This window comes from Canis aureus, chromosome 12 (assembly GCF_053574225.1).
Source record: "Canis aureus isolate CA01 chromosome 12, VMU_Caureus_v.1.0, whole genome shotgun sequence".
NCBI lineage: Eukaryota > Metazoa > Chordata > Mammalia > Carnivora > Canidae > Canis > Canis aureus.
Genome location: NC_135622.1, coordinates 38,994,866 through 39,021,974, shown reverse-complemented (window position 1 = coordinate 39,021,974; position 27,109 = coordinate 38,994,866). Strand labels below are relative to the sequence as shown.

Sequence of the window (27,109 nt, the reverse complement as noted above, 5' to 3'; positions counted from 1 at the left end):
TATATTATCCTTGAAATTTTTCTGAAGGAGAAAAATAAAAGTCAAAGTCAGAAAAACCTCTGGCACAAAACTATACAGAAAATGAGCAAAGCCCATCATTGCTTTATCGCCAGTTAAGCGTTCTTATTTGAGGTTGAAGATAAATGCAGGCTCTCTGGGATGTGTTCAGATGACCATTGAACTTCTCTCAACCTGCCTGTGTCTCACTGGGTTTCCCCCTCGTGGCTTGCCACATATTGTCTGTTTCCTGTAGCAAAGAAAACGGGGAAGCATAATGAAATAAATCTAAACACATAGATTAAAATAAAGAAGGGGGACTCCTGGACCAGAGACCAGAGGCTCCCGTGGTCAGAGATCAAGAGGGATGGAATTACCTGACCTAATGGCACTTTCAGAACTTTCTACTAAGCCAAGACCCTCAAGCAAGACTGAAGGAATCCTGAATTCATGGTGTGGCCTTGCTGTGGCAGCAGAAACCATTTCCTCTGGAGAAAAACATCAACAGTCCCAAGTTAAAATTGAGCAGTGAGCTCACAATTAAAGATCAACAGAGAGAAGTCAGGCCACCAAGACTGAGAGTCCACAAAGACAACAAACAGTTTTATGATTCATAATATAGACCATCTATATATGGGATGTTTAAAGAAATAAAGAATGCACTAATCAAAAGATAGCTAAAATCTTTTGTTTACTAGATTTTTATAATTTGGGAGGGGAAATGTAACTTTTAGATTTTATTTTTTTTAAGAGAGCAAGAGTGTGTGCATATGCACATGAGCTGTGTGGGGAGGGGCAGAAGGAGAGAGAAAATCTTGAGCAGGCTCCAAGTCCAATGTGAGCCACCAGGGGGCTCAGTCTCATGACTGGGAGCTCATGACCTGAGCCAAAATAAAAAATTGGATGCTTAACTGACTGAACCATCCAGGTGCCCCAGAAATAATTTGGAATTAAAAAACAGAATAAAAAAAATGCAGCTCATGCTTATCCACACCAGAGAGGTGTTGTAAAACACCAAGTAGTTGTGTATGACACGTTTCAGAAATTGTAGTCTAAGAAACTCTTAGAAGTATACCTAAGAAACTCTTGCATGTGCATCAGTAGATATGTGTGTGAATGTCTAATAATAGCAACATTTGTCATCATGGCGGAGAAACTGGAAACAACCTAAATGATTGTTGATAGGAGAAAGGACAAATAAATTGTGATATTTTATATAATTATGAAATATTATACAACACTGAAGTGAAAATAAATGGGCTATAGCTATAAGCAACAACATGGATGAGTTTTATAAATGTAATAAGTTAAACTAGTTTCAGATTCACAGGTGTTTATACTATTACACTTTATAACTTAAAGTTTACTTATAATCCTCTATATATCAAATAATAAAAAAAATGAAATCTAAAAACTATTTTGAACAATGGCAAGATGGTTGAAATACTATTTGATAAACCAGTTTAAAGAATAAACAGTTCTGATTTCATTGCATACATTTTAATTTAATTTAATTTATTATTTATTTTTTTTAAAGAGAGAGCTCTTTTTTAAATTTTTTTTTATTTTATTTTACTTATTAATGATAGGCACACAGTGAGAGAGAGAGAGAGGCAGAGACACAGGCAGAGGGAAAAGCAGGCTCCATGCACCGGGAGCCCGATGTGGGATTCGATCCTGGGTCTCCAGGATCGCGCCCTGGGCCAAAGGCAGGTGCTAAACCGCTGCGCCACCCAGGGATCCCTACATTTTAATTTTAAAGTGAATCTTATTGCTGTTCATTAGGCTGGTGAGAAGCTGAATCAGTGATGATGGAGAACATTAATAGAAGGTAGAGGAAAAAGCCTTAAGAAAGAAAAGCTCCAGATACAGGAGGAATATATAGGACTTACAGTTAAGTTGGTAATACATTTGATGTTAAGGGGTCTTGTTCAAACTTGTGGCTTTGTGCTTCTGCTTTTGGCAATCACTGAAACTAAAGAAATCTCTTAGGCTTTTTGATATTATGAATTAACATGATGTTCCAGCTTTAAAATAGTTCCTATGTTTTAGGTAGGTCTGTTTCTCATGACAATGTGAAAGGTGCATCTGGTAGTGCTGATGAACTGGCATCTCCAGAGTGTAGGTTTTGTGTGTGTGTGTGTGTGTGTGTGTGTTTAGGCAGATAAATGACCCAACAGTTTGATCTCTCTCTGGTGTCTGCTTTCTATATGAATATCTGCAGAACAGAGAACAGATTTGAAAGTGAGCTTTGAATGTGTTGTAATGACAGGAGATTTGGAATCTCAGGATTTGCCAAGCATGCTCCTAGATATTGTGGAAGAAATAAAGGTATAAAACATAGGACTTGCCTGCATGGAATTTTTAATTTAGCTCAGATCAGATAAACTTAGGGAAATGTAATTGGCAATACCAGGCAGTTTAAACCACAAATTGATAGTACAGATAAATAAATCCCCTAGCTGCTCAGAAAAGAAGAAAATATTTAGGACAGAGCAAAGAAAGCTTTGTTCACTAAGGGAGGATTTGAATTGGGCCTTGAAAGACAGATGGGGTTTAGATGGAGTGATAGCAAGAGCAAAGGCAAGGAGATGGTGAAGTGTGAGTTGTACCGGGTTCAGTTAACTGGATTGGAAGATTTAGTTAAGGCAATAGTGATTAGGGGAAAACAGATTTGTGACAGATTTTAAATGGTCTATGGAGCAAGGCCTGGGAATTTGGATTGCAGTTCTACTGGGGATAATTTATAGACTAAATTGGGAATTTTAAACTTATTGTCATTTGATACAGACTTTAACAATGGATGCTTTTTTAAATAGTTCATTAAGAAGGGGGAATACTTCTGCTCTTTATAGTATTTCTTTGTTCCTTGCATTAAGGTCAGCCTGACCTGGGTAGGCATCATCTGATTTGGCTTGAGTATAGCAAACAATTATGGACTCACAAAGAGAGCTCTGAATTGGCTTTGATTTATGGGTGGAAAAGCAGCTATCTGAAAGCTCCTTCCTTCACGTTTAAGGGAGCAGACTGGCTGGCTGTCATATAAAAGATCCCAGTGACCTCTGGTAGAAGATTATTGGAAATGTGCAGTGATAAGAGTGAAAAGGAAATTTGTTTTTAATAGAAACAACACTCCAGATTTTCTTTGAGGGTGTTACAGAATTTTCTTTACTGCTCTGCTGGGAATGATGGCAATGTTTCATGTTGTGGAATTGTTAGCTACATAAAATAATTGTGTGTGTGTGTGTATGGTGTGTCATAATATTAAAATTTACTTTTTAGTGTGAGTTACAGTGGTACTCATTGACTTTTTCATTTCAGTTAACTGAGTTTCCTTAGATGTTAGATTAGTTCTTTTTTTAGTATGTTAGATTAGTTCTTCTTTTAGTATGAGTCTGAGCACCAGCCCAGGTGGTGTATCTTAAAGTGATAATAAGCTCCTGCTGAGGCATGCAGAACAGTTTTCCTTTTGCTCTCAAAATATCTGCTTGTGAACACTTGCTTAAGTGAATTGATTCTTTAACTTATAAAACATATAAGTAAAAGTAAAAGACATTATAAAGTTTATTTCAACTATCATAGTAATAATATTTAGAGTATATGTTATAAATTTATGATATAAATATGAATTAGTAATATTAATAATGAATATTATAGAGTATATGAATATTGTACACTTATAAAAGCTTACTGGATCAGTGAATCGCCTTTCATAGATTTTGGTCAATGAGAGTTGAGAAATGAGAGAACTTTTCTTAAAACAGTCACACAAATGTTACCACTCATATTTAGGTGGTTTCTGACCTTTGCCCTGAAGTGTGAAAGTGGTGAGAATTACATCTCTTATACAAGTGTATGGTTGCAAATGACACAGCATTCTTTAGCACTGTCCTAATTTTCAAAGTACTGTGAGTTGAACACATCAAATTTCTTACGCTGCTGCTGCTACTGCCCTTTTTTTTTTTTTTTTTTTTTACTGGATTTTTAGCTAGAAGTCATACTTCTGTGATGCAGTATTTCATCAAATTACTTGAGTAGCAGATTCTAAGTAAAAATAGATAGGCTTAAAAAAAGATAGCATATACAACCATATGGTCCCACTTACCTGAGGTACTTAGAATACTCAAATGCACAGAATCAGAAGTAGAATGGTGATTGCCAGGGGCAGAGAGTATTGGAGACTTGATGTTTAATGGGTACAGGGTTTCAGGTACAAGATGGAAAGAGTCCTGGAGATTAGTTGGACAACCATGTAAATGTACTTAACTATAAACTTAAAAATGGTTTAAAAATATAAAATGGAAGAAACAGAAACAAGATGATTAAAAAATGGTTAAGGTGGTAGAGTGCCTTGGGGCATCTAGGTGGCTCAGTTGGTTAAGCATCTAACTCTGGATTTCTGCTCAGGTCATAATCTTAGGGCTCTGGGATCGAGCCCCAAGTTGGTCTCTGTGCTCAGTGGGGAATCTACTTGATTGAGGATTCTCCCCTTCCCTCTTCCTTTGTCCCTCCCCTGCTTCCATGCTCGTGCTCTCTCTCTCTCTCAAATCAATCAATCTTATAAAAAAAAAAGATGGTGGGGGTGCCTGGGTGGCTCAATCAATTATGCATCCTACTCTTGATCTCAGTTCAAGTCTTGATCTTAGAGTTGTGAGTTCAAAGCTCTGCACTGGGCTCTGCGCTGGAGGTGGAGCCTACTTTACCATCTTACCTACTTTAAGATGGTAATTTTTATGTTCTATGTATTTTACCACAATTAAAAAAAATTACAAAGAGAAAAAAGATAGCACCTACAATAAAGGTCAAAGACATGAACTTTCAAGAAATAAATCTTTCAGAAGATATAGAAGACCTCTATCCTAAAATCTACAAAACCTTATAAGAGAGATTAGTGAAGACTTAAATGGGGGCATCTGCTGTATTCATGGAGGACTCAATATTTTAAAATTTCAAGTCTTTTCAAATTAACCTCTCAAATTATATAATCAGTGCAATCTCTAACAGAATCCCAGAGTTTGATATTTTGTTTTTATAGTTGTTGCTATTGTTTTTTTGGTTTTGTGGAATACAAGCTTACTTTAAAATTCATATGGAAATGTAAAGGGCTAAGAATAGCTAAGACAGTTGTGAAGAACTGAGCTGACCTATTTACATTGCCAGATAGCAAGCCCTGTTACAGAACTATATTATTGTTTATCATATTGTGGTCCTTGGGCTGGCAGCATCAGCATCACCTGGGAGCCTGTGAGAAATGCAGCTCCATCTCAACCCCTTATGGAATCAGAATCTCTGGGGTTGAGTCCAAAAAGTCTGTATTTGAACAAATTCTCCATGTAATTCTTAGGCAGTTTAAAGTTTGAGAAACATTGAATTAAGACATTTTGACAAAATGCGAACCAACCAGTAGAACAAATAGAGAGTCCAGAAACAGAACCATACATACACGGTTCATCTGATTTATGACAAAGTTGGCATTGCAATACAATGAAAAAGAGTAGGCTTTTCAGTAAATGGTGTTGGATGATTTATATCCATATAGAAAAAGCTATCTTAAACCCTATATCATATTGTATATGTAAAAATCAATTCCAGCCTAAATATATAAAATTGAAAAGTAAAACTGTCAGGCTGTTAGAGGAAAAAAATATAGAACATCTTTAAGACCTTAGGACAGTACAATAAAGCTCTAACCATAAAACAAAAATGATAAATTGGACCACATTAATATTAAGTACTTCTCTTTATCAAAAGATGCCATTGATATTTGTGAAGGGCTTAGACCACTGCCTTGCCAGCACATTGTATGTGTTACATGAATGTTTGTCAAGAATATAAATAACAGGGTAGCCCGGGTGGCTCAGCAGTTTAGGGCCACCTTCAGCCCAGGGCCTGATCCTGGAGACCCAGGATCGAGTCCCACGTCGGGCTCCCTGCATGGAGCCTGCTTCTCCCTCTGCCTGTGTCTCTGCCTCTCTCTCTGTGTCTCTCATGAATAAATAAATAACATCTTAAAAAAAAAAGAATATAAATAACATATTATCCTCCTCCAACAAAAAGGTACTTGTATTCAAAAAATACAAACTTGACAAATTATTAAGAAAAATTCTGACAACCCAGTAGAAAAAAAGAGGCAAAGGACTTCAACAAGGACTTAATAGACTTTACAGTGGTCATTAACATATTAAAAGGTGCTCAGCTTTATTAGTGGTTAGAGAAATGCACACATTAAAACCATAATGAAGGGGACCTGGGTGGCTCATGGTTTATGGATCCAGGACCCATGATCCCAGGGTCCTGGATCGAGTCCCGCATCTGGCTCCCTGCTCAGCAGGGAGTCTGCTTCTCCCTCTGCTCCTCCCCTGACTTGTGAATGCTCTATCTCTTTCTGTCTCTCTTAAATAAATAGAAATCTTCAAAAAAAGAGATTCCTCCATGTCTTTTTTTTTTTTTTAGGTTTTATTTATTTATTCATGAGAGACAGAGAGAGAGAGAGGCAGAGACATAGGCAGAGGGAGAAGTAGGCTCCCTGCCGGGAGCCCAGTGTGGGACTTGATCCTGGGATCACGCCCTGAGCCAAAGGCAGGCGCTCAACCACAGAGCCCCCCCAGGTGCTCTTTCTCCATGTCTTTCAAGGGCTGGACAGCTCATTTAAAAAAAATAAAAAAATAAAACCATAATGAAATACTACTACATACCCACAAGAACGGCTAAAATGCAAAACAGTATTGAATGTCATAAGGATGTGAAGCAACAAGGGTCTCTAATATTTCTAGTAAGAATGTTGAGGGGAATGACCTTTTAGAAGATTGGGAGGAACTATGAAAGCTAAATATATTCATATTCTATGACCTTGCAGTTTCACCCCTAAGTATATACCCAACAGAAATACTTGCCCATGTTCACCTAAAGAACATGTCTTAAGGGATGCATAATCATACATTCTGGTAGCACATCTAGAATGTTCATAGCACATTTGTATTAGCCTCAAATTGGAAACTGCATAAATGCCTATTATTGATATGATGGTTAAATAAACTGTATATTTTTGCAATGGAATATTATGCATTAACGAAATGAATTCTACAACTCTATGCAACTATGTGGATGAATCTTTCAAACATAATGTTGAGCAGAAGAAATCAGATACAAGAGTACTCTGTGATTCCATTTGTATAAAGTAAAAAATTGTATATTTTTGCAATGGAATATTATGCATTAATGAAATGAATTCTACAACTCTATGCAACTGTGTGGATGAATCTTTCAAACATAATGTTGAGCAGAAGAAATCAGATACAAGAGTACTCTGTGATTCCATTTGTATAAAGTAAAAAAGCATACACACTGATCTCTCTACAAGTCAGGTTACCCCTACAGAGGGACAGGGAAATGACCAGAACAGACAATGAGCGGAATAGTAGGATGCAGGTAATGTTTCTTGATCTGAGTGCTGGTGACATATGTCTGTTTAGACTGTGAAAATTCATTGTATATTTACATATATAATATATATAAATGTTTTAATTAAAAAATCGGATCTAGCAGTCATTTCTTTACTACATCAAACTGAAAAATACATAGAAAGAGTCACATAGGGCACTTACATTCATGGTCAGATGAATTGCTATGGTCATTTCCAGTATTTTGAAGGAATAGTATTTTTTTTTAAGATTTTATTTATTCATGAGAGACAGAGAGAGGCAGAGACATAGGCAGAGGGAGAAGCAGGCTCCGTGCAGGGAGCCTGATGTGGAACTTGATCCTGTGACTCCGGGATCACGACCAGAACCAAAGGTAGACACTCAACTGCTCAACTGCTGAGCTACCCAGGCGTCCTGAAAGAATAGTATCTTTAAGAAAATGAATAAAGCACCTTTTCTCAGCACATTTTAACCACACTAGAATTTCTTATATAAAATAATATTTCTGTTAATTTCATTCCAATTTCTTGTATGGATGTATTAAGCTCACTTAAGTGTTAGAATCTCTTTTCCATGTAGTCTACATGAAGATAAATTATGAACTTCCAAACTTATCATTTGTGTTAGTGCCTAGCTTGGGAATAATATGATTTATTTCTTTAAACCTATCAATGGCAGAAGTATCAAGATGCAGGATGACCCACTCATGACTATATGAAAAAAGTGACAGTTTCTTGCAAACAGCTCAGAAGCATTTATCATAGCTTGTTCTCACAGCACAAATTTTTAAAAAGATTTTATGTGTTTGAGAGCGAGAGAGAGTGAGCATGAGCAGAGGAGGTGCAGAGGGAGAGGAAGAAGCAGACTTCCTGCTGAGTAGAGAGCCCGATGCAGGGCTAGTTCCCCTGAGATCCTGACCTGAGCTGAAGGCAGATGCTTAACCAACTGAGCCACTCAGGCACCCCTCACAACACATTTTTGCCATATGTCTAGATGATTTTGTATGTTTTTGTTTATCTTAACAAAGATAAATGTAATATTTTTGGTTGTAAGGAGTTCTCTGGTGCAATAGAGATAGAACAGTATGCTTTATCGTGCAACCAGTTGTTTTCTAACTTGAAGTTAATGCTATCTAGATACTTCACCAGATAATAGGATGGAGCTGCCAGATACCTGGAAGTCTACAAAGACATGGCTTAAACATAGTGGGACATCACTTGGGTTTGTATTACTTGGGAAGAATTCTAATAAATTGAGTATTTGTACAAGGGAAAAGCTTACTGCTGTGTCCAACTGCTGTTTGCCAGTGCACAGAGCTAGCCAGTATTAGGCATTTTAATTTTAAGATAACTAGGGTCAGTGCCTATTTATGGGTGAGTGACTAAGGTGTGCCTTCGGAGTTTGAGCTCTACCAGAAAGCTTAGGTGGAATGGTCCACAGGTTAATTGTGTTTTGAGTGATTTCCCATTTTGAGGGAAGTATTAAGGGGTGTTGGTGTACTCCATACCTTTAGAAAGCGGGCACCTTGCTCTCCTGGAGGATGAATAAAATCCTGCTTAATGTGTGAGAAATATCAGAAAGGGAGACAGAACGTAAAGACTGCTAACTCTGGGAAACGAACTAGGGGTGTTGGAAGGGGAGGAGGGCGGGGGGTGGGAGTGAATGTGTGACGGGCACTGGGGGTTATTCTGTATGTTAGTAAATTGAACACCAATAAAAAAAAAAAAGAGCTACCATTGTCAAGGCCTTCAAATCAGTAAGGAAGAAGTAAAATTTCCACTATTTGCAGATTGCATGATACTATATATAGAAAACCAAAAGACTCCACCAAATAACTGTTGGAAGTGATAAACTCAGTCAAGTAACAGGATACAAAATCAATCTCAGAAATCTGTGGCATTTAAATATACCAATAATGAAGCAGCAGAAAGAGAAATTAAGAAAACAGTTCCATTTATAGTTGCTCCAAAACCCATAAGATACTTAGGAATAAACCTCACCAAAGAGGTAAATGTGCTGTACTCTGAAAACTATAAAACACTGATTAAAGCAATTGAAGAGGACACAAAGAAATGGAGCATATTCCATGCTCATGCATTGGAGGAACAAAACATTGTTAAAATGTCGATACTGCCCAAAGCAATCTACACATTTAATGTAATCCCTATCAAAATAGCACCAGCATTTTTCACAGAACCAGAACAAACAATTCTAAAATTTGTATGGGACTGTAAAAGACACCGAATAGTCAAAGTAATCTTGAAAAAGAAAAGCAAAGCTGGAGGCATGACAATTCAAGTTATATTACAAAGGTGTAATAATCAAAACAGTATGGTACTGGCTCAAAAATGGACACATAGATCAATGGAATAGAATAGGAAACGCAGAAATGAACCCACAGCTATATGGTCAATTAATCTTTGGCAAAGTAGGAAAGAATATCCAAAGGGAAAAAGACAATCTCTTCAACAAATGGTGTTGGCAAAACTGGACAGCAATGTGCAGAAGAGTGAAACTGGACCACTTTCTTACACCATGCACAAAAATAAATTCAAAATGGATGAAAGGCCTAAATGAGAGACCAGAAACCATAAAAATCCTAGAAGAGATCTCAAGCAGTAATTCCTCTGACATCAGCCATAACAACATCTTTATAGATGTTTCCTGAGGTGCCAGGGAAACAAAAGCAAAAATAAACTATTAGGACTACATCACAGTAAAAAGCTTCTGCACAGCAAACTAAACAGTCAACAAAACTAAAAGGTAACCTATGGAATGGGAGAAGCTATTTGCAAATGGCATATCCAATAAAGGGTTAGTATCCAAAAGTTATAAAAGTCAACACCTAGAAAACAATCCAATTAAAAAATGATCAGAAAGTATGAACAGACATTTCTCTAAAAAAGACATACACATGGCCAACAGACATTGAAAAAAGATGCTCAGTATCACTCATCATCAGGGAAATATAAATCAAAATTATAATGAGGTATCACCTCACATCTGTCAGAATGGCTAAACTCAACAGCACAAGAAACAACTGGTGTTAGTGAGGATGTGGAGAAAGGGGAATCCCCTCCACACTGTTGGTGGGAATGCAAACTGGTGCAGCCACTCTGGAGAAGAGTATGGAGGTTCTTCAAAAAGTTAAAAATAGAACTGCTTTATGATCCAGCAGTTGCTCTACTGGGTATTTCAAAGAATATGAAAATACTAATTCAAAGGGATACATATACCCCTATGTTTATTTTTTAATTTTTTAAAAATTTTATTTATTCATGAGAGAGACAGAGAGGCAGAGACACAGGCAGAGGGAGAAGCAGGCTCCATACAGGGAGCCCGATGTGGGACTTGATCCTGGGACTCAGGGATCACGCCCTGGGCTGAATATAATATATATATATATATTTAGAGAGGGAGAGAGAGAGGGGTGATGGGAGGGGCAGAGGCAGAGGAGAGAGAATCTTAAGCAGACTCCATACCCAGCGCAGAGGCCGACTTGGGGCTCGACTTTACCACCCTGAGATATGACCTGAGCCCAAAACAAGAATTGGCTGTTTAACTGACTGAACCACTCAAGTGCCCCCATTTTAACAGTCTCTAAGTGTACAATTCAGTGACATTAAGGACATTTATGCTCTTATGTAATGATCAGCACTTTCCATCTCCAGAACTTTTTTTTTTATCACCCCTACCTCACTGAAACTCTGTACCCATTAAACACTGGCTCCCTATACTTTCTTCCCCCTAGGCTGGCAACAATCACATCTATTTCCTGTCTCCATGTGTTGCAGTATTTTAGGTGCCTCATACAATCATAAAATATTTGTCCTTTTGTGTCAGGCTTATTTCAATTAGAATAAGGCCTTCAGGTTTCATCCATGTTGTAGTGTGTATCAGAATCTACTTTTTTTAAGGCTGAATATATATATATATATTCATATATATATATATATATACATTATATATATTATACAAATACACACCACATTTGGTTTATCATTTTCCTGTCAATTAATATTTGAGTTGTTTCTGCCTTATAGCTATTGTGAATAATGCTGTCATGAACTACTGGAATGCAAATATCTATTCATATCTATTCAAGACTCTCCTTTTATTTTCTTTGGGCATTTATCCAGAAATGAAATTGCTGGATCATGTGTAATTCTGTGTTTAGTTTTTTGAGGTTGCTTTTTTTTTTTTGTCTGTTTGCTTTTGTTTTTATTTTTGTGGATGCTTTTTTTAATGCCCAGATTTCCTCATCCATCCAAAGATATCGTCAACTATCTGTCATGAACATGGACTAGTCAATAGAATTTCACAATTTGTTAATCTCTGATGTATTGTCCTTTGCTAGCATAAATAACTGGTAGCTAGAATCCTAGGCTAGTAGAAAATTTTGTCAGCTTGTATTTAGGTACTATATATTCAGTCATTCACTGCTTTTCATTATCAATGCTGAAACTGTGTGTTCATTTAGCCTTGTCAATGTGAGACACCTCAGTATTCCTGATCTGATGAGTCAACATTTGGTATTTGCCAACATCTTCCTTTATTTTACTATTTTTTAGCCTCTGAAAGATTAGGTGTTCTCAAGTATTTCTCTTATATTGAGTTAAGAACTTTCACTGGGATTTAATAAACTTTGTGGGGTATTTTGGTGAATATGAAATCTATAATAATTACAATCAAATTATTGTTAATTAAAAATATAGAATAACCAAAATTCAACAAAGATGAACTTGGGAATTTATGTCATTATTTTCCTTTCATTATGACAGATTTTTTTTTTTTAAGAATTTATTCATTCATTCATGAGCCACAGAGAGACAGAGACATAGGCTGAGGGAGAAGCAGGCTCCATGCAGGGAGCCTGACATGGGACTCAATCCTGGGTCTCCAGGATCACGCCCTGGGCTGAAGGCGGTGCTAAACCACTGAGTCACCGGGCTGCCCATCATTATGACAGAATTTTGTAAGTGGTATAAGCTTTGGTCACTGTTTAGTCCAGTTTTTTTTCTCTTTATAGATAAGACACATCTTAGTGCAAGAGAAGTTAATCCACTTATTTAGGGGGCATATAAAGAATGGCTGGGAAGGTGGAGGAATCCAAGCTAGTTTAGGAAAGAATTCACCTTAAATTGTAGATTGGAACAAAGTATCATAATGAATTATTTGGAGCCTTATTATTTGCTGTAAAACAAATGGAATTTTATTAAAACTTTCTAGCTGACAGCAACCTTAGAGACCATCAGATCGAATCCCATCATTGTATAGATGAAGAAAAGGAGGGCTAAAATGGCCAGTGCCTTTCCCAAGACTTATGCAGCTAATTGGTGGAGAGTCTGGTCTAGAGTCTAGTTTCTTTTTCAGGGCATTTTCCCACTCTGCCATGCCTCTTCTTTCAAAATATGTTGTAGGCCACAAGTTAGTAATGACTTATTTTCAGAAACTTGTAAGCTTATTTTATTTGGCATTTGGAGCATATTGTTGTAAGAAAAAAGTACTATAAAGTAATGTTTAAGTTTCTGAGCTTCACAAAAGCCTATATAATCCACAGTATACCTGGGTTATAGTAATAAAGATAGTATCTCATGATACCCAACTATTATTTACTATGTTGTGTCCTTTGGGGTAGAGTATTTCTCCAAATCTATTGGGGGAATGTCAGAAAAAAAAATGTGGCAGGTGATTTTCATAAGTGCCAGTCACTGTCAATTTCCATTTCTTTTTCAGAGGAAGTCTTTGTACATAACCTTTTGCCCCTGTGTAAATGATGACAACATAAAGTCTCCTTCTCTGTCCCTTTCTTTATGTCTTCCTTTGAATGCTTGCAGTGTGCCAGGCTGGGGCCTCTGCTCTGGAGGAATCAACCTGCATGCAGCGGTTGGAGAGTCATGGAGTAGAGATGGAGATATTTAGGAAAGGCTCTCTGCGGAGGTGGCATTTGAGCCAACACCTGGAGGGTGAGGCAGCTGGTTGGGTAGTCATTCTTAGGTCGGAAGTTGAGTGGAATGAAGACTACTCTGGCCGGGGATGTGGTGGAGACTCTGGATCAGCTCTGCCCTTGGGTCTGGACAGCCAAGCTTGAGTCCTCATCAGCTGGCTTCCTGCCTGCCTGGGTGGTTAGGTTGGGGCTTTCACCATTGGGTTTGCTTGGTGAATTACTAGATTGGATATTTCTTGAAAATAACATTTTCTTCTTAAGTTGGTAGAGCATTATAGCACATATCCCCCCTTGAATTATCTTTTTCTTGCCTAATTACAATTGACTTACATTGTGGGCAGCAGAGTTCTATAATATATAATAAACACAGCCTATCTACAGTTACCTCCTTTTAGAAAGACTTTCCCAAGTCTTTATATCTCTTGGCCAAACAGATATAAGATAAATGCATTCTTCAGTGATACCATTATCCAGCCAGTTCCTTCTTTAAAGCTTTTCAAATGTTTCTTTGTCAGATTGCATTTTACTCTCACTGTTTAGTGAGAATGTTTTGCTTGACCTTCACATAAAAGTCTCAGGCAAACTCTTTTTCTCATGCCAGCGAAGAAAACAGTCTGATTTTGTTGTTTTTTTGAGGAAAATATCTCCCTATTTGGTGTGGAAACCTTCAAGCTGGGCTTTAACTCTGACAAGCCCGTGGCCTGCGCTGATGATCTGTATCTTACCATGTCATTGGTAAGGTCACCAGTGTGGTTAGGAGACATAGGGGAGAACGAGTTTTCTTTGACCTTCTTAGGGCTGAGTCTGCAAATTAACCTGACAGATTAACATGAGAAAAGCACACAGGTTTATTTAATACTGGTTTTTGTTTTGTTTTTTGTGTGTGTGACATGGGATGCTTCATAAGAAAACGAAGACCTGATGAAGCAGTTAAACCCAAGTACTTTTACACTTGGTTTGATGAAGAGTGGGCATCATGAAGAAATGTGATAAGTCAGAGAGTGTGAGGTGTAGGTGTAAAGGATGCTCCTTACCTCTGGATATAGGGAGGATGAGGGCTTTATGATGTTTCAGGGCAGAGGGGTTGGGGGAAGGTCGGAGTGATCTTCCTGCTTCTGCTGTTTTCTCAGACTCCTTTGGCTTAGAATATTCAAAATGCTCAGGTGCCATATTTTGGGGATAGTGTGTCCTGAACCTCTCAGAGGGTAGTGCCATATCCTGTGCTCGCTCTGGATGGTGTTTTTCTGTCAGTTGTGAGAGAAAGCATTACAGGAGGAGGAATCCAGGGGTGGGGGTGGGGCCGGGGCTGCTTCAGTGGGTACTCTCAGAGTTTGTTAAGTTTTACCTAATTCATATTTAATCTTTATGACCTGTGAGAGATTGTTACTGCTGTTTTAGAGACCCTGGGAGGTCAAGTAACTTCCCAAGGTCACTCAGCTAATCTCATGTAGTAGAGCTGGGATTCTGAACAAGCTGTCCCTGGCTTGGAGAATGTTCCTACTGTGCTACAGAGCCCTTCGCTCTGTGCTCTTCTCTCCTGTCACAAAGTTAGAGACAGTTTGTTCAATCAGATGCAGAGAAAGTAAGTCAGTGATGCTGCAACCCACTGTGGGTAGTAGAATCACTTGGCAGATTTACTTTATGAAAAGATCTCTTTCCTTTGAAAATTCTTGAGATCAAATAGTGTTACACATTTGAATCGTTTTTTAATGTCTTTTACCTCATCATATATCTCTTTATAGGACCATATGCACCTATTTATGTTGCTAAAGCCATTCTTCTTGTAGATTTTTAGTTAATGGAGGCTAACAATATAAGGTTATAGGCTAATCTGATAAAGTATATTTTAAGGGGATAAAATATTTTAATTTGCTCAGTTAGTTATAGAAGGATAAGATTCCCTAATCCACATTACATTAGAATGTAAATTATGTGAGTGCAGGGATCTCATTTGTCTGTCTTGCTAGTTTGTCCCTGGGGCCTTATGCACACAGCCTTGTATGGAGTGAACTAATGAACGAACGTGTTTTGGTAAGACCCATGTACTGATTCTCTTCCTCCCTTACTCATGAGTTCTCTGCTTACTCCTCCTCCCTTAGCAAAGCAGTTTCCCAGCGTGCTTTACTGACTCTTCTGCTTACATTGCTCTACCAGAGTTTCTGGGGTAGTATCATCACTCCCAGAAGGTAATCGTATCTGGGGAAAGTGTTGAAAAACACTGTAAATTTTGTTCTGGGAATCAAGAGACCAAGTATTAGAATCAGCTTTAGCTACTTGCAGGTGTGACACAGAGCAAGTGACTTCACCCATTGGTACTTCATTTTCCTTATTATAAGGGGTTTGGCCTTGATCCAGAGTTGAAAATTCAGATGTCTATAGGGGCCAGGCAGGTAACACATGGTGGTACAGTAAAGAGTTATAGGGACTGAGATAGAATTTATACTTCATTGAGAGATACCCTGTTTTTTTTTTTTTTTTGTTTTGTTTTTTTAAAGATTTTATTCATTTATTCGAGAGAGAGAGAGAGAGAGAAAGAGAGGAGCATGCGTGTGCCTGAGCATGAGCAGGGGGTGGGGCAGAGGGAGAAACAGAGTCCCCACTGAGCATGGAACTGGATCCCAGGACCATAAAGGTCATGACCTGAGCCACAACCAAGAGCCAGATGGTTAACTGGCTGAGCCACCTAGGCACTCCTCCTGCTAACCCTTGATAAGAATTTGGAGTTATAATGAATTTGACCAATAATAAATACTTGTATTATTTTAGCCTAGTAGTTCTTTTTTTAATATTAATGCAAGTTTTATTCAAGGGATAATATTCAAGAATTGAATTCTAAGAAAGGAAAAATTTACCGGTTATCTACTCTACAGTCAAAAGTGAACCTGGGGACCACTTACAACACATAAATAAATTCTGTCTTTACATATCTGAATAAAGTTCTTAGAACCATTTAGCTTTTGCTGATACGGCTTTGTGTATTGTGTTCAGAAACTTTGACAATAAAAACATATATACACTCTTCAATTAAGGTGAGTACCTAGGATTTTCACTCCAAGATGAGTTTTTGTGCAAGTACCTAGGACTCTATAACTTAAGATTGCATATTTCTACCTGAATTCAATTTGAATTGCCTTCACTATAATGTTTATCACAATTTTTAAAAATAATTAAATCAGTGTTTATTGTGACTTTATAATTCCCTCAAATTATACTTTAATATTGGACACAGTATTTTCAAAAAATAAATATTCAAGGCCTTAGTTTTAAATTTTCCTTCAGTGTGATAGGACTACCCTAAAATAAATGCACTTTTCTTTTAAAAATTACTTATAATACAGGTCCCATTCTAAAATTCTGATAATGTATTTTTTGCTAGGGGTGGCATGGGTGGTTCAGTTGGTTAAGCATCTGGCTCTTGATCTCACTGTCTTGAGTTCAAGCCCTGTGCTAAGCTCCATGCTGGGTGTGGAGCCAACTTAAAATTGTTTTTAAAAGAATATATTTTTTGGTAATAAAACAAGGGTTTAGAATGATTCAGTCCATGGGAAATCTTAATGACAGTCACTTAGTGAAGAAGTCAGTCATTCCTGGAGTCACAAACACTCAAAAACTGCTATTAGCATTGAGTTTTTGTGTTTTTTAGTGGTTATTGTTTTAGGTTAGCCTCAGAGTTTTTAAACTTGGCTATAGTATAGAATTACCTGGGGAGTGTTTTAAAAAACACAGTTGGCAGATGCTGCTCTCAGAGATCTGATTGACTAAAAAAAATATCAAGTTTCTTAGGCACTTCTAATGTGCAGCTACATTTTGAGTGATTAATGGAACTCTTAATTAACTAGGGTGTTTCCGCACTGACTTTTAGAAGCAAGCAGATGATCAAGGATATAGTCAGCTTTCCGACAAATGAGTGTTTTCCCTTGTTTCGCAGCAATCTTGACTGAAAATTACAGTTGTGAATGATCACTGGGAAACAGCATGGGTTCCAGATGATCAGGGAATGAAAGCTATTCATTACCCCAAGCCAGTCCCAACTGCGTCATCATACATTTTGCCCGTTTTCACTCACCCAGAACTTTTACTTTCTCCACTACTACGTGCGTGGTCATATTCAGTGGTTTCTGCTACATTCTCTGAACTCATGGCAGGCACAGCTTTCTGGGGTTAGGACTTAGTACTTGCATATTCGACCTTTTGACCTTTCATCTTAGGCCAGTCTTTGATAAGATGCCTCCTCTAGGAAAGCATTTTAACTGAATCTGAGACTCAATGCCCTAACTAAGGCCAGAAAGCAGTCACTGTAATCTGTAAAAAAAAAAAAAAAAAAAAAAAAAGAAGGTTTTGCCTTTCAGGGAACAAATACTTAATTTGGGGTCATTCTGCGTATCTAAGTGTGATTTGTATTTGCATCTATGAATTAGGTTATTTTTTAAGTAAAGAGTTACCAGATTTCTAATGATTTCTGTTTATGTTTGAGTTTGGGTGATTAAAAATTTGTTTTAAATTTGAGAAAGATATTTTGAGTTAGTTTATTGTCTCACATTTTTTAATAATCTATGAGATAAAAAGATTTATTAATTTCTGGTGTGATATCGTCTGCCTAATGCTTTGATAATTTGGGGAGATTTTGATTTATCCCTTAAGAGATTTATTCAGTAGATTGGATCTACTAGGTTAAGTAATGACTGCTCAAATGAACACATTCTTCACAAAAATATTTGACAGCACATTTTATTATTTTTTACCAAGAAGATTTTCATATCTGCATTCAGCAGATATTTTTGGAAGAATTAATTTTGTACTTATCAGAGTGGGGTCACCGAGCTTATCTCTTCTTTTTGTGTTTGTTTTTTTCTACTCTTCCATCAGTTTTTGCTTTCACAACCAAAGTTTTGGGCCATTCAGACATCAGCCTTGATCCTCCGGACAAAACTTGAGAGAGGAAGCATACGCCGAGTGGAACGGGCAATGAGGCAGACACAGGTAAGAATTAATGTGATAGTTATTGTTATTCTTCAACTCTTCATTGCTGTTAATAAGCATGGGGCACTTGGGTGGCTCAGTTGGGTAAGTGTCTGCCTTTGGCTCATTTTTATTTAAATTCTAGGTAGTTAACATGCAGTGCAATACTGGCTTCAGGAGTAAAATTCAGTGATTCATCACTTATATAACAACGCTCATTGCTCATCACAAGTACACTCCTTAATCCCCATCACCCATCCAGCCCATCCTCCGGCTACCTTGCTCCATCAATCCTCAGTTTGTTCTCTGTCATTGAGTTTCTTATAGTTTACTTTCTTCTCCCCCCACCATTTGTTCATCTGTTTTCGTTCTTAAATTCCACACGGGACTGAAATGGTATTTGTCTTTCTCTGACTGAGTTATTTCGCTTAGTTTACTACCCTGTAGTTCCATCCATGTCACTGTAGATGACAAGATTTCATTCTTTTTGAGGTCTTAAGTAATATTCCACAGTGTATATATACCACATCTTCTTTATCCATTCATTAGTCAATGGACATTTGGGCTCTACATAATCTGGCTATTGTTGATAATGCTGCTGTAAACATCAGGATGCATGTACTCCTTCAAATCTGTATTTTTGTATTCTTTGGGTAAGTACCTAGTAGTGCAATTGCTGAATCTTAGTGTAGTTATATTTTAACTTTTTGTGGCACCTCCATACAGTTCTCCAGAGTAGCTGCACCAGTTTGCATTCCAACCAAGAGTGCAAGAGGATTCCCCTTTCCCCACATCCTCACCAACACCTATTGTTTCTTGTGTTGTTAAGTTTACCCATTCTGATAGGTGTGAGGCAGTATCTCATTGTGATTTTGATTTGTATTTCCCTGGTGATAAGTGATTTTGAGCATCTTTCATATGTCTGTTAGCCACCTGGATGGCTTCTTTGGAAAAGTATCTGTGTCTTCTGCCTTCTTTTCTTTTCTTTTCTTTTCTTTTCTTTTCTTTTCTTTTCTTTTCTTTTCTCTTTTCTTTTCTTTTCTTTTCTTTTTCTTTTCTTCTTTCTTTCTTTCTTTCTTTCTTTCTTTCTTTCTTTCTTTCTTTCTTTCTTTCTTTCTTTCTTTCTTCTGGATGGCTTCTTTGGAACAGTATCTATTCATGTCTTCTGCCCATTTCTCTTCCCTTCCCTTCCTTTCCTTTCCTTTCCTTTCCTTTCCCTTCCTTTCCCTTCCCTTCCCTCCCCTTCCCTCCCCTCCCCTCCCCTGGCATTTTGTCCCTTCTTATTTTGTAGGTCAGTAGAAATAGGAATGTCACCTTGGATCAGAGATGCCATGTATTCAGGAATGCAGAGCTCTTTTACCAGCTCTCACTTATCATTGGATTTATAAATGAGAAAGAAAATTGTGTCTTGCTTAATAAGTATATTTTTAAAACTTCGTTTTATAGTAGTTTAACCTGTATGGACTAAGTTGAGAGCACTTTATTGATGTTCCTCGAGGTACAAAGATTAATCTGTAGGTTCTATAGCTTTCCTGGCTCTGTCTATTGAAAGTTTAGAGCAGTGGCACCTCAGTAGCAAATGAGCACACTAAGTGCCCAAATCTTGGTTTCTAAATACCATTCTTCAGCAATAGCGACCAGTGCTCCTTGGATAGATGGCTGATCTTAGGACTGGAACTGCTGAGGCAGGGAAAATACAAGATGGGCCTAGAACTTCTTGTGTAGTATAAGAAAATAAGGTAGTATTTTAAAAAGGGAGTTGGGGGTGCCTATATGATACAGTTGGTTAAGCATCTGACTCTGGGTTTTGGCTCAGGTTGTAATTGCACAGTTGTGAGACTGAGTCCCGCATCAGGCTCTGTGTTTAGTGTGGTTAAATCTTAAAAAATGGGGGGTTGAGGGCACATTAGAAGGTCACAGCAGCTAATCTGAAAGAACCCAACGGCTAAGGCCAAAATAATTTGAGCAACAAAATAAATAAAATATAGTATTTGATTGTAATCCCAAGTTATAAAATAAATACGAGTCCATACTACTATAAATGAATGAATGATTGAATAAGTGGGAGAAGGAATAAATTTTTCTTAAAGAAGAAGTTTAAATAATTGATGTAGCTACATCCCTCTCTAGGAGATGGAGTTTCTTTATATGTCCTAGAATGTGAGCTGGGCTTAGTGAATCCCTTCTGTATGGAAACAGAACATTGATAGTTTTACAGTGGAGAAACCTGGCAACCCCTATCTCAATCAAGTGGTCAAAGTTAGCATCACCAGCAATAAGTCTGATGATCTCACATATCCTCTGATCATCGGGTATGGTGAGAAGAGCACCCTGTGGGATTCTCCCACCAAACTGGTTCCACCAGTTTAAATACAAGACAGTATCAGAAAAAACCCAATTGAGAGACATCCTACAAAGTATCTGGCTACTTCTTCAAAAGTATCCAGGTCATGGACAACATGAACTGAGAAACTGTCACAGATCAGAGACACTAAGGCAATTTGAGATCGTATCCTAGATTGGATCTTGGAACAGAAAAAGGGCATTAGTTGGAAAACTAATGAAATACAATTAAAATCTGTAGTTTAATTAATAGTAATGGACCAATGTTAATTTCCTAGTCTTGAAAAATAGATCTTAATTAGGTAATTTGTTAACATCAAGAGAAATTGGGTGAAGATTGTATAGGAACTCTCCATAGTGACTTTTCAAATTTTCTGGAAATCTGAAATTATTCCAAAATAAAAGTTTATCTTAAAAGAAAAACACATACTTATATTCTAGTTAGAAAGAAAAGTTATCTTGGATTAAGAATGTATATGCCTGGGTGACTCAGTTGGTGGAGTGGGCAACTCTACATCTTAGATGGTAGGTCTGAGCCCTATTTTGGTGTAGAGATTGGTTAAAAAGAAAATCTTAAAAATAAAAAAATAAAAAAAAGAATGTATATGCCTGGGGGCATGTGTCTGGCTCAGTCAGTGGAGCAGTTGACTCTTGATCTCAGAATTGTGAGTTTGAGCCCCACCTTGGGTGTAGAGATTACTTAAAAATAAAATCTTAAAAAAAAAAAATGTGTATGCCTGCAGGTACCATGTTATCACTCACTGCTGCTTGTTTGGTTTCCAGTTCTATAGTACCAGCTCCTGCCCAGCATCTAAACAATGAAGGTCCAGATGTTTCTTATTTTGGTAAGGCATGAGTTAGACTTTTTAACTGAGAACATTGGAGGGAAATACATAATGAGATGTAAATACTGGGTGAAGTATGTTCAGATTTGCTAAATGATCATAAGCATAACTTGGTACAGTCTACAAGGCTGGGTGGTAAGAAGGAGGAAGAGATGACTTAGGGAGAATGCATTTGGTGTGTGTGGAGTGTAGAGTCCGTCATTGTGGTTCACATCAGTCTGGTTCATAATGGAGAGCAGCGTGAGATAATAATGTTGGAAAGGCTGACTGCTCTAGTTGTGGTGTCGACTGTTATATAAGGCTACAGAATGTGGTTTTCTCCTCTGAGTAAAAGGAACTATGGGTAACATGACAAAAGTCAGAGTTTCAAAGAGAGCCTTAGAGTACTGTAGCATTTTATTGGTGAGAATAGAAGCAAAGACCTCTATTAGGCATTACTTTCATAGGCCTGCTTACTAGGAGAAGATTGAGTATGGATAGAAATACAGACTTTAGAGATGATTTACTTAGTTGTTTTAAGTTAGAGAAATCATTTAATTTTAAACTGAAGGTAAGATGAAAGAGTAAAATTTAAAAACACTTTTTTTTTGTATGGTTGCTTAAACTTAAACTCTTAGGGAAAAATGTTCAGAATAAGATTATTTTTCAAAGACAGAAATCAGGAAAATAAACAATGTGAGCCCTTTAAAAAGTCTTTAAGAGTCTTTAAAAAGTGTTGTTTTGTTTTTTGTTTTTTTCAAGCAATAATTCACCTGCATTAACAATCTATTAGTTGCTGGGTAAAAGCAGATGTTTATCTGGACTAAGTGAATTTTTTTTTCCAAAAAAAAAATCCATGAAAACAAAAAACAAAAAATCCATGATAACAAAAATACAATGTTACATTCCAGAACTTCTCTGTGTCAGCATAGTTTTTCAAGCCAACAAGAGAGTTACCAGATTAGTACAAATATCAGCGTTAACTTCTTAGTTAACAAACATTTATTGAATTCTTAGTGTGCACCAGGTACTGTATTAGGTCCTGGACATACTAATTAATATGTAATCTTAGCTTTCAAGAGCTTAAATTCTAGGCACCAGGTTATTGATCTTGGAATTATTTTCCACTTCTTTTTAAGCCCTCTCCTTCTGTTTGTAAAATACTATGCCATTCTCATGTCTTTTTGCTTTCTTCCTGTATACTGTTTGAATTTATTGAGGGCCTACTATGTGTTCTACAGTTTGTCACATATTGTTTTAATCATTTTATGTTTTTTCACTGAGTATCATTGTATTTCAGGACCTTTTCTATTATTGTCACAATTTGTTTTCTCCAAAACAGTGAGACAGAGATCAGGGTTCATTGCCGCTTGAAGAGAAATAGGAGGAAGTGGGATTGGGATGAGGAAGAAGTCATAACGAGCTGCAGACCCAATACAGCCCAGGCTCTTTCCTATGCTGAGCATCCCCCTGCCCTCTACCTTCCCTTCCCCGCCACTGGGTAGCCCACTCTGGAAAGGGCCAAGACCTCAGGCCAGGTTCTCTGTGGCTGTGAGGACTCTGAGACACCTGACAGCCGGGTGCCATGTGTGGACCCCATTCCTTGCAGCTGGGCCCAATGTAAAGCAAAGAAGGAAGGTGAAGGTGTGGTTTTGTAATTAGCACTTTAAATTATTTATGCTGAATTGCCTCTATTGAATTTAATTTTATTTTAATTTTTAAAAATTTTTATTTATTAAAAGCTCATTTCACATAATTTTCCCTCACAAATTTTATTTATTAAAAGCTCATTTCACATAAATATTTCACAAGCTTCCCTTCCCTTCCATGTGTAGGAGACTACACATAAATATTTAAAATTTTATTTTCGGAAACAGTTTAAATGGGTATTTTTTTGAGGGGGGGCCAAAGTTTGGCCTTCTTAATATAAATAGTATAGATTACATTTATTTATTAACGAAGGACATACTGACTTAGAAATGATTTGCTTTGCATTCATCTCTTATATTTTGCATATGAAATAAGTCATCATTCAGTTTCCTTTTGGAGTGGCAATTAAACTCAAAAAGTATAGAGGCAAATTTCTAAGTGTATAGCATATCTTTTTACTTTGAAACCTGCAATATTCTCTGAATTGTGCACATTAGGGTTTTGGGTATTGAATAACAAAAATGTTTTTGACTGAGGAAAATAGATTTAAAGAAGGAGCCCAATCACCATGCTCCCGCATCTTCCCATGTCCTGGCCTTTGTATATCTGGAATCTCCCTGTCTTGCCATCCAAATCCTGCATTCTGAAGAGAGTTGTCTACTTCTCTGCCTGTAAAACAGGATTAGGGAGTTGCTATCTCTGCCTTCACAGAGGGTACGATAGAGAAAAATCACTTCATACCCCAACCCTAAAATTAGCCAAATCATGTGACAAGGTGAATACAGTTTGTCTCATTTTCTGTCACTTGTTGAGCCATTTACCTCATCATATGAACTTTGGCCAATTCTCTGACTCAGGGTTTGATACTACTGTGTTTGTTGAAGTTGCTGCATCCCTTAAGAATAAGAGGAAAATGATTTTTCAAAGACCTATATATATAAAACAATGTTAAGGAGAAATTGTTTTAGTTTCTGTGAAAATCTGTTTCCTTCCTCAGCTGTTATACTGTGATAAAATGATAAGCTGTTCAGGCTGAAAGAAAAACAAGCCAGAAGGAGCTGTTTAGGGAAAAGCTTAGTCTTGTCATATTACAAGTTGAGGAAGTGCAGGTGGGATGAGGTCAGGTGACTCACCCCAGTTGGCCTGGCTGGTTAGTTAATGACAGAATCTTGACTGTGACTTGCACGATGATGAGCAGCTACATTGAATGATGTGATGGCAAGTCCTGAAAATGGCAGATTTGGGAGGGATTTCTGAGGGAGACAAGTTTAAACCAAACTTAAAAAGAGAGTATTGTATCACGCCTAAAGGTAAATACACCAATGTTACAAGATCCAAAGAGGAACAAAGAACTCCAAATTGAGGACAATCCCTTAAAAACACTCTATCTAATGAAAATTATTCTAGGTTAGCGTTCTTTAACGATTGCATTTTTGGGGCTGTCATGATGGTGGTAATAATGAAGAAAATGTTTATGGAGTCATTGGTTATGATTCAGAAGCAATGAATTAAAATGAGAATATATTCTCTAGTACTTATTCAGACCCTGCCTTTGATTATTTTATGTTCATTATTAAAGTAATCTTACTAATGAATTTTAATTATTCACTTATCTCTTAGCTCTGTTCATTTAAATGAGGACAGCCTGCCCCTGTTCAGGTAGCTGTGCCTCTAAAGATGATTGCCCGACAGGGATCTTTTCCTTCACCTTTGAATTTCTGGGAGGACAGTACATTGAACTGGGAATTGGAGATTATAATAGTTGTCTATCATTGGAGACTGTACTGCATTTGACTTTCTTTACTGTGCTAGTTAATTGAGATTTAACAATTTTTAAATGAGCTTTAGCTTTCCAAGAACATCTGTTCCTGATAATGTAGTTGTATACTACTTTGATGGAATAGATGTTTTCCATCATGTTTGATTCTGGAGGAAGAAGGGCCCAGAACAGGATGATTGATTCTATTGTGGAGATTATCACCCTTGTGTAGGCCAAAACACTTCTATTTTAAAAGCTGATCGCCCTTGGTTTACATGGCTGTTTAATTTCTAGTAATGATTAAAAGCTTGTCACAAAAGGCTTAATTAGGGAAAAACTGGTCCCAGAAATATAACATCAGGATTTATACAGTGAGCCTCATACTTGTTTTTGAATAATTTCATAAAGGAGTCCTTCAGATTATTTTTTTTATATTGAGGGAAAACCACACTGCTGGCATTATGTAACACCTGGACCAAGTCCATGGTTAGTAGTGGCAAAGTATATTTTGTTTTTTAAAACTATGTCACTGTTTTTAATTGCTTTTCATTATAGAAATAATACCTGCTAATTATCAAGGATGTAAGCAATAGAGAAGCAGAAAATAATAACCAGTGTTTTCCTCTACCTTGCTTGCCTTCCAGTCTCAATTTGTAACCTTCTAGACTTCTTCCTCTGCATAAATAAACAAAACAGTATGAGTAAACATCAGTGGGATCATGCAGTCTTTACTACTTTTTGCCTCTTAACAGAAGAGGCTGATCCACTCTGTGTGCCAGTACCTATGGATCTAGCTCATTCACTCCAGCAGCCATGTCACTCTGTTAAATAGAGGTGCTATAATTTTTTCAGCCTACCCCTTATTTTTGAAGGTACCCTTTTATTAATATGTTTTTATTTTAAACTGCATATTAGAAACTTTGGTACTATACATAGTAAAATAAAATTAGAAGGATTTCAAATGCAAGATGTACATTACCTTCCAATTCCCAGCTCACTTTTAGCAGTTTCTTTTTTGTTGTTGTTCTAGTAGTTTCCATCATAACTTTATATATTTACACTTCTGTTATTCTTCTTGAAATGCTTATACTCGGGGTACCTGGGTGGCTTGGTGGTTGAGCATCTGACTTTGGCTCAGATCATGATCCCAGGGTCCAGGGATTGAGTCCCACATCTGGCTTCCCACAGGGAGCCTGCTTTCTCCCTGTGCCTATGTCTCTGCCCTTCTCTCTGTGTCTCTCATGAATAAATAAATAAAATCTTAAAAAAAATAAATGCTTATGTTCCTTTTCTTGATTTATCAACTTTATTTTTTTAAGATTTATTTACTTGAGAGAGAGAGGGGTGGGGCAGACGGAGAGAGAGAGCCTTAATCAGACTCCATGCTGAGTGTGGAGCCCGATGTGGAGCTTAATCTCATGACCCTGAGATCACAACCTGAGCTGAAACCAAGAGTCAGATGCTAAACTGACTGAGCCACCCGTGTGCCACTTGATTTATCAACCTTAGATAGCATCTGTTGCCTCCACACTATGAATTATGGAAAAATCAGTATATCTCTCATCCCCTCTTCCATTTTTATGTTTTGTTTTTTATTTTTTTCCAGTGGTTAGGGATTGTTACTCTACATTTTACTCTGTAATATATGTCATCTGTGTTTAGTTGATATGTTGATTTTTAAAATTTTAAATCAGTTTTACAGCATTACAATTATGATTATATATTTTAATTATATAGTCAAATATTGTGATTATACCTATGGAAAAGAAATCATATGCTTTGTCTCTAAGCTTTTACTGCTTGACAAAGGCTATCACAACAATCAAGGTCCAGGAGATTCTCCATTTGTTCTTTTTTGCCTTTTTTTTTTTTTTTTAACTCATTCTAGGTCATAGTCAGCTACCACTGTTTCTTTGATCTCAGTTGTTACCTTCCTTGTCGTCTTTATTGTCTTTTTGTATTACCTTCTGTGTAACTTTCATCTGAAGGACATGGATGGTAAAATTTGAGTCTTTATAAAATGTATTTTTCCATCGAATTTATTAATTGGAATGGGATAGAATTCTAGTTTCAAAATCATCTTTCTGTACAACTGTATATGAAGTCATTTCTTTTTTTTTTTTTTCCTCGTTGAACTATCGCTTTAATTGGTCTCAAAATTCTGTGACAGATTTTTGGTCAAGTTGTTTCCATAAAAACGTACTGATTT

The 27,109-nt window shown here is 37.1% G+C and overlaps 1 protein-coding gene across 2 annotated transcripts in view; it reads left to right on the top strand.

The window, feature by feature from the left end:
- Positions 1–27,109, top strand: part of TTC27 (tetratricopeptide repeat domain 27) — a 172,651-nt gene that overhangs the window by 57,078 nt on the left and 88,464 nt on the right. The window contains exon 10 of one of the 2 annotated variants that reach the window (XM_077843651.1): positions 18,232–18,345. The exons of the other annotated variant lie outside the window; for it this stretch is intronic. Coding sequence (XP_077699777.1) covers positions 18,232–18,345 — 114 coding nt within the window. The remainder of the gene's footprint in view (positions 1–18,231; positions 18,346–27,109) is intronic. 2 annotated transcript variants of the gene reach the window in all.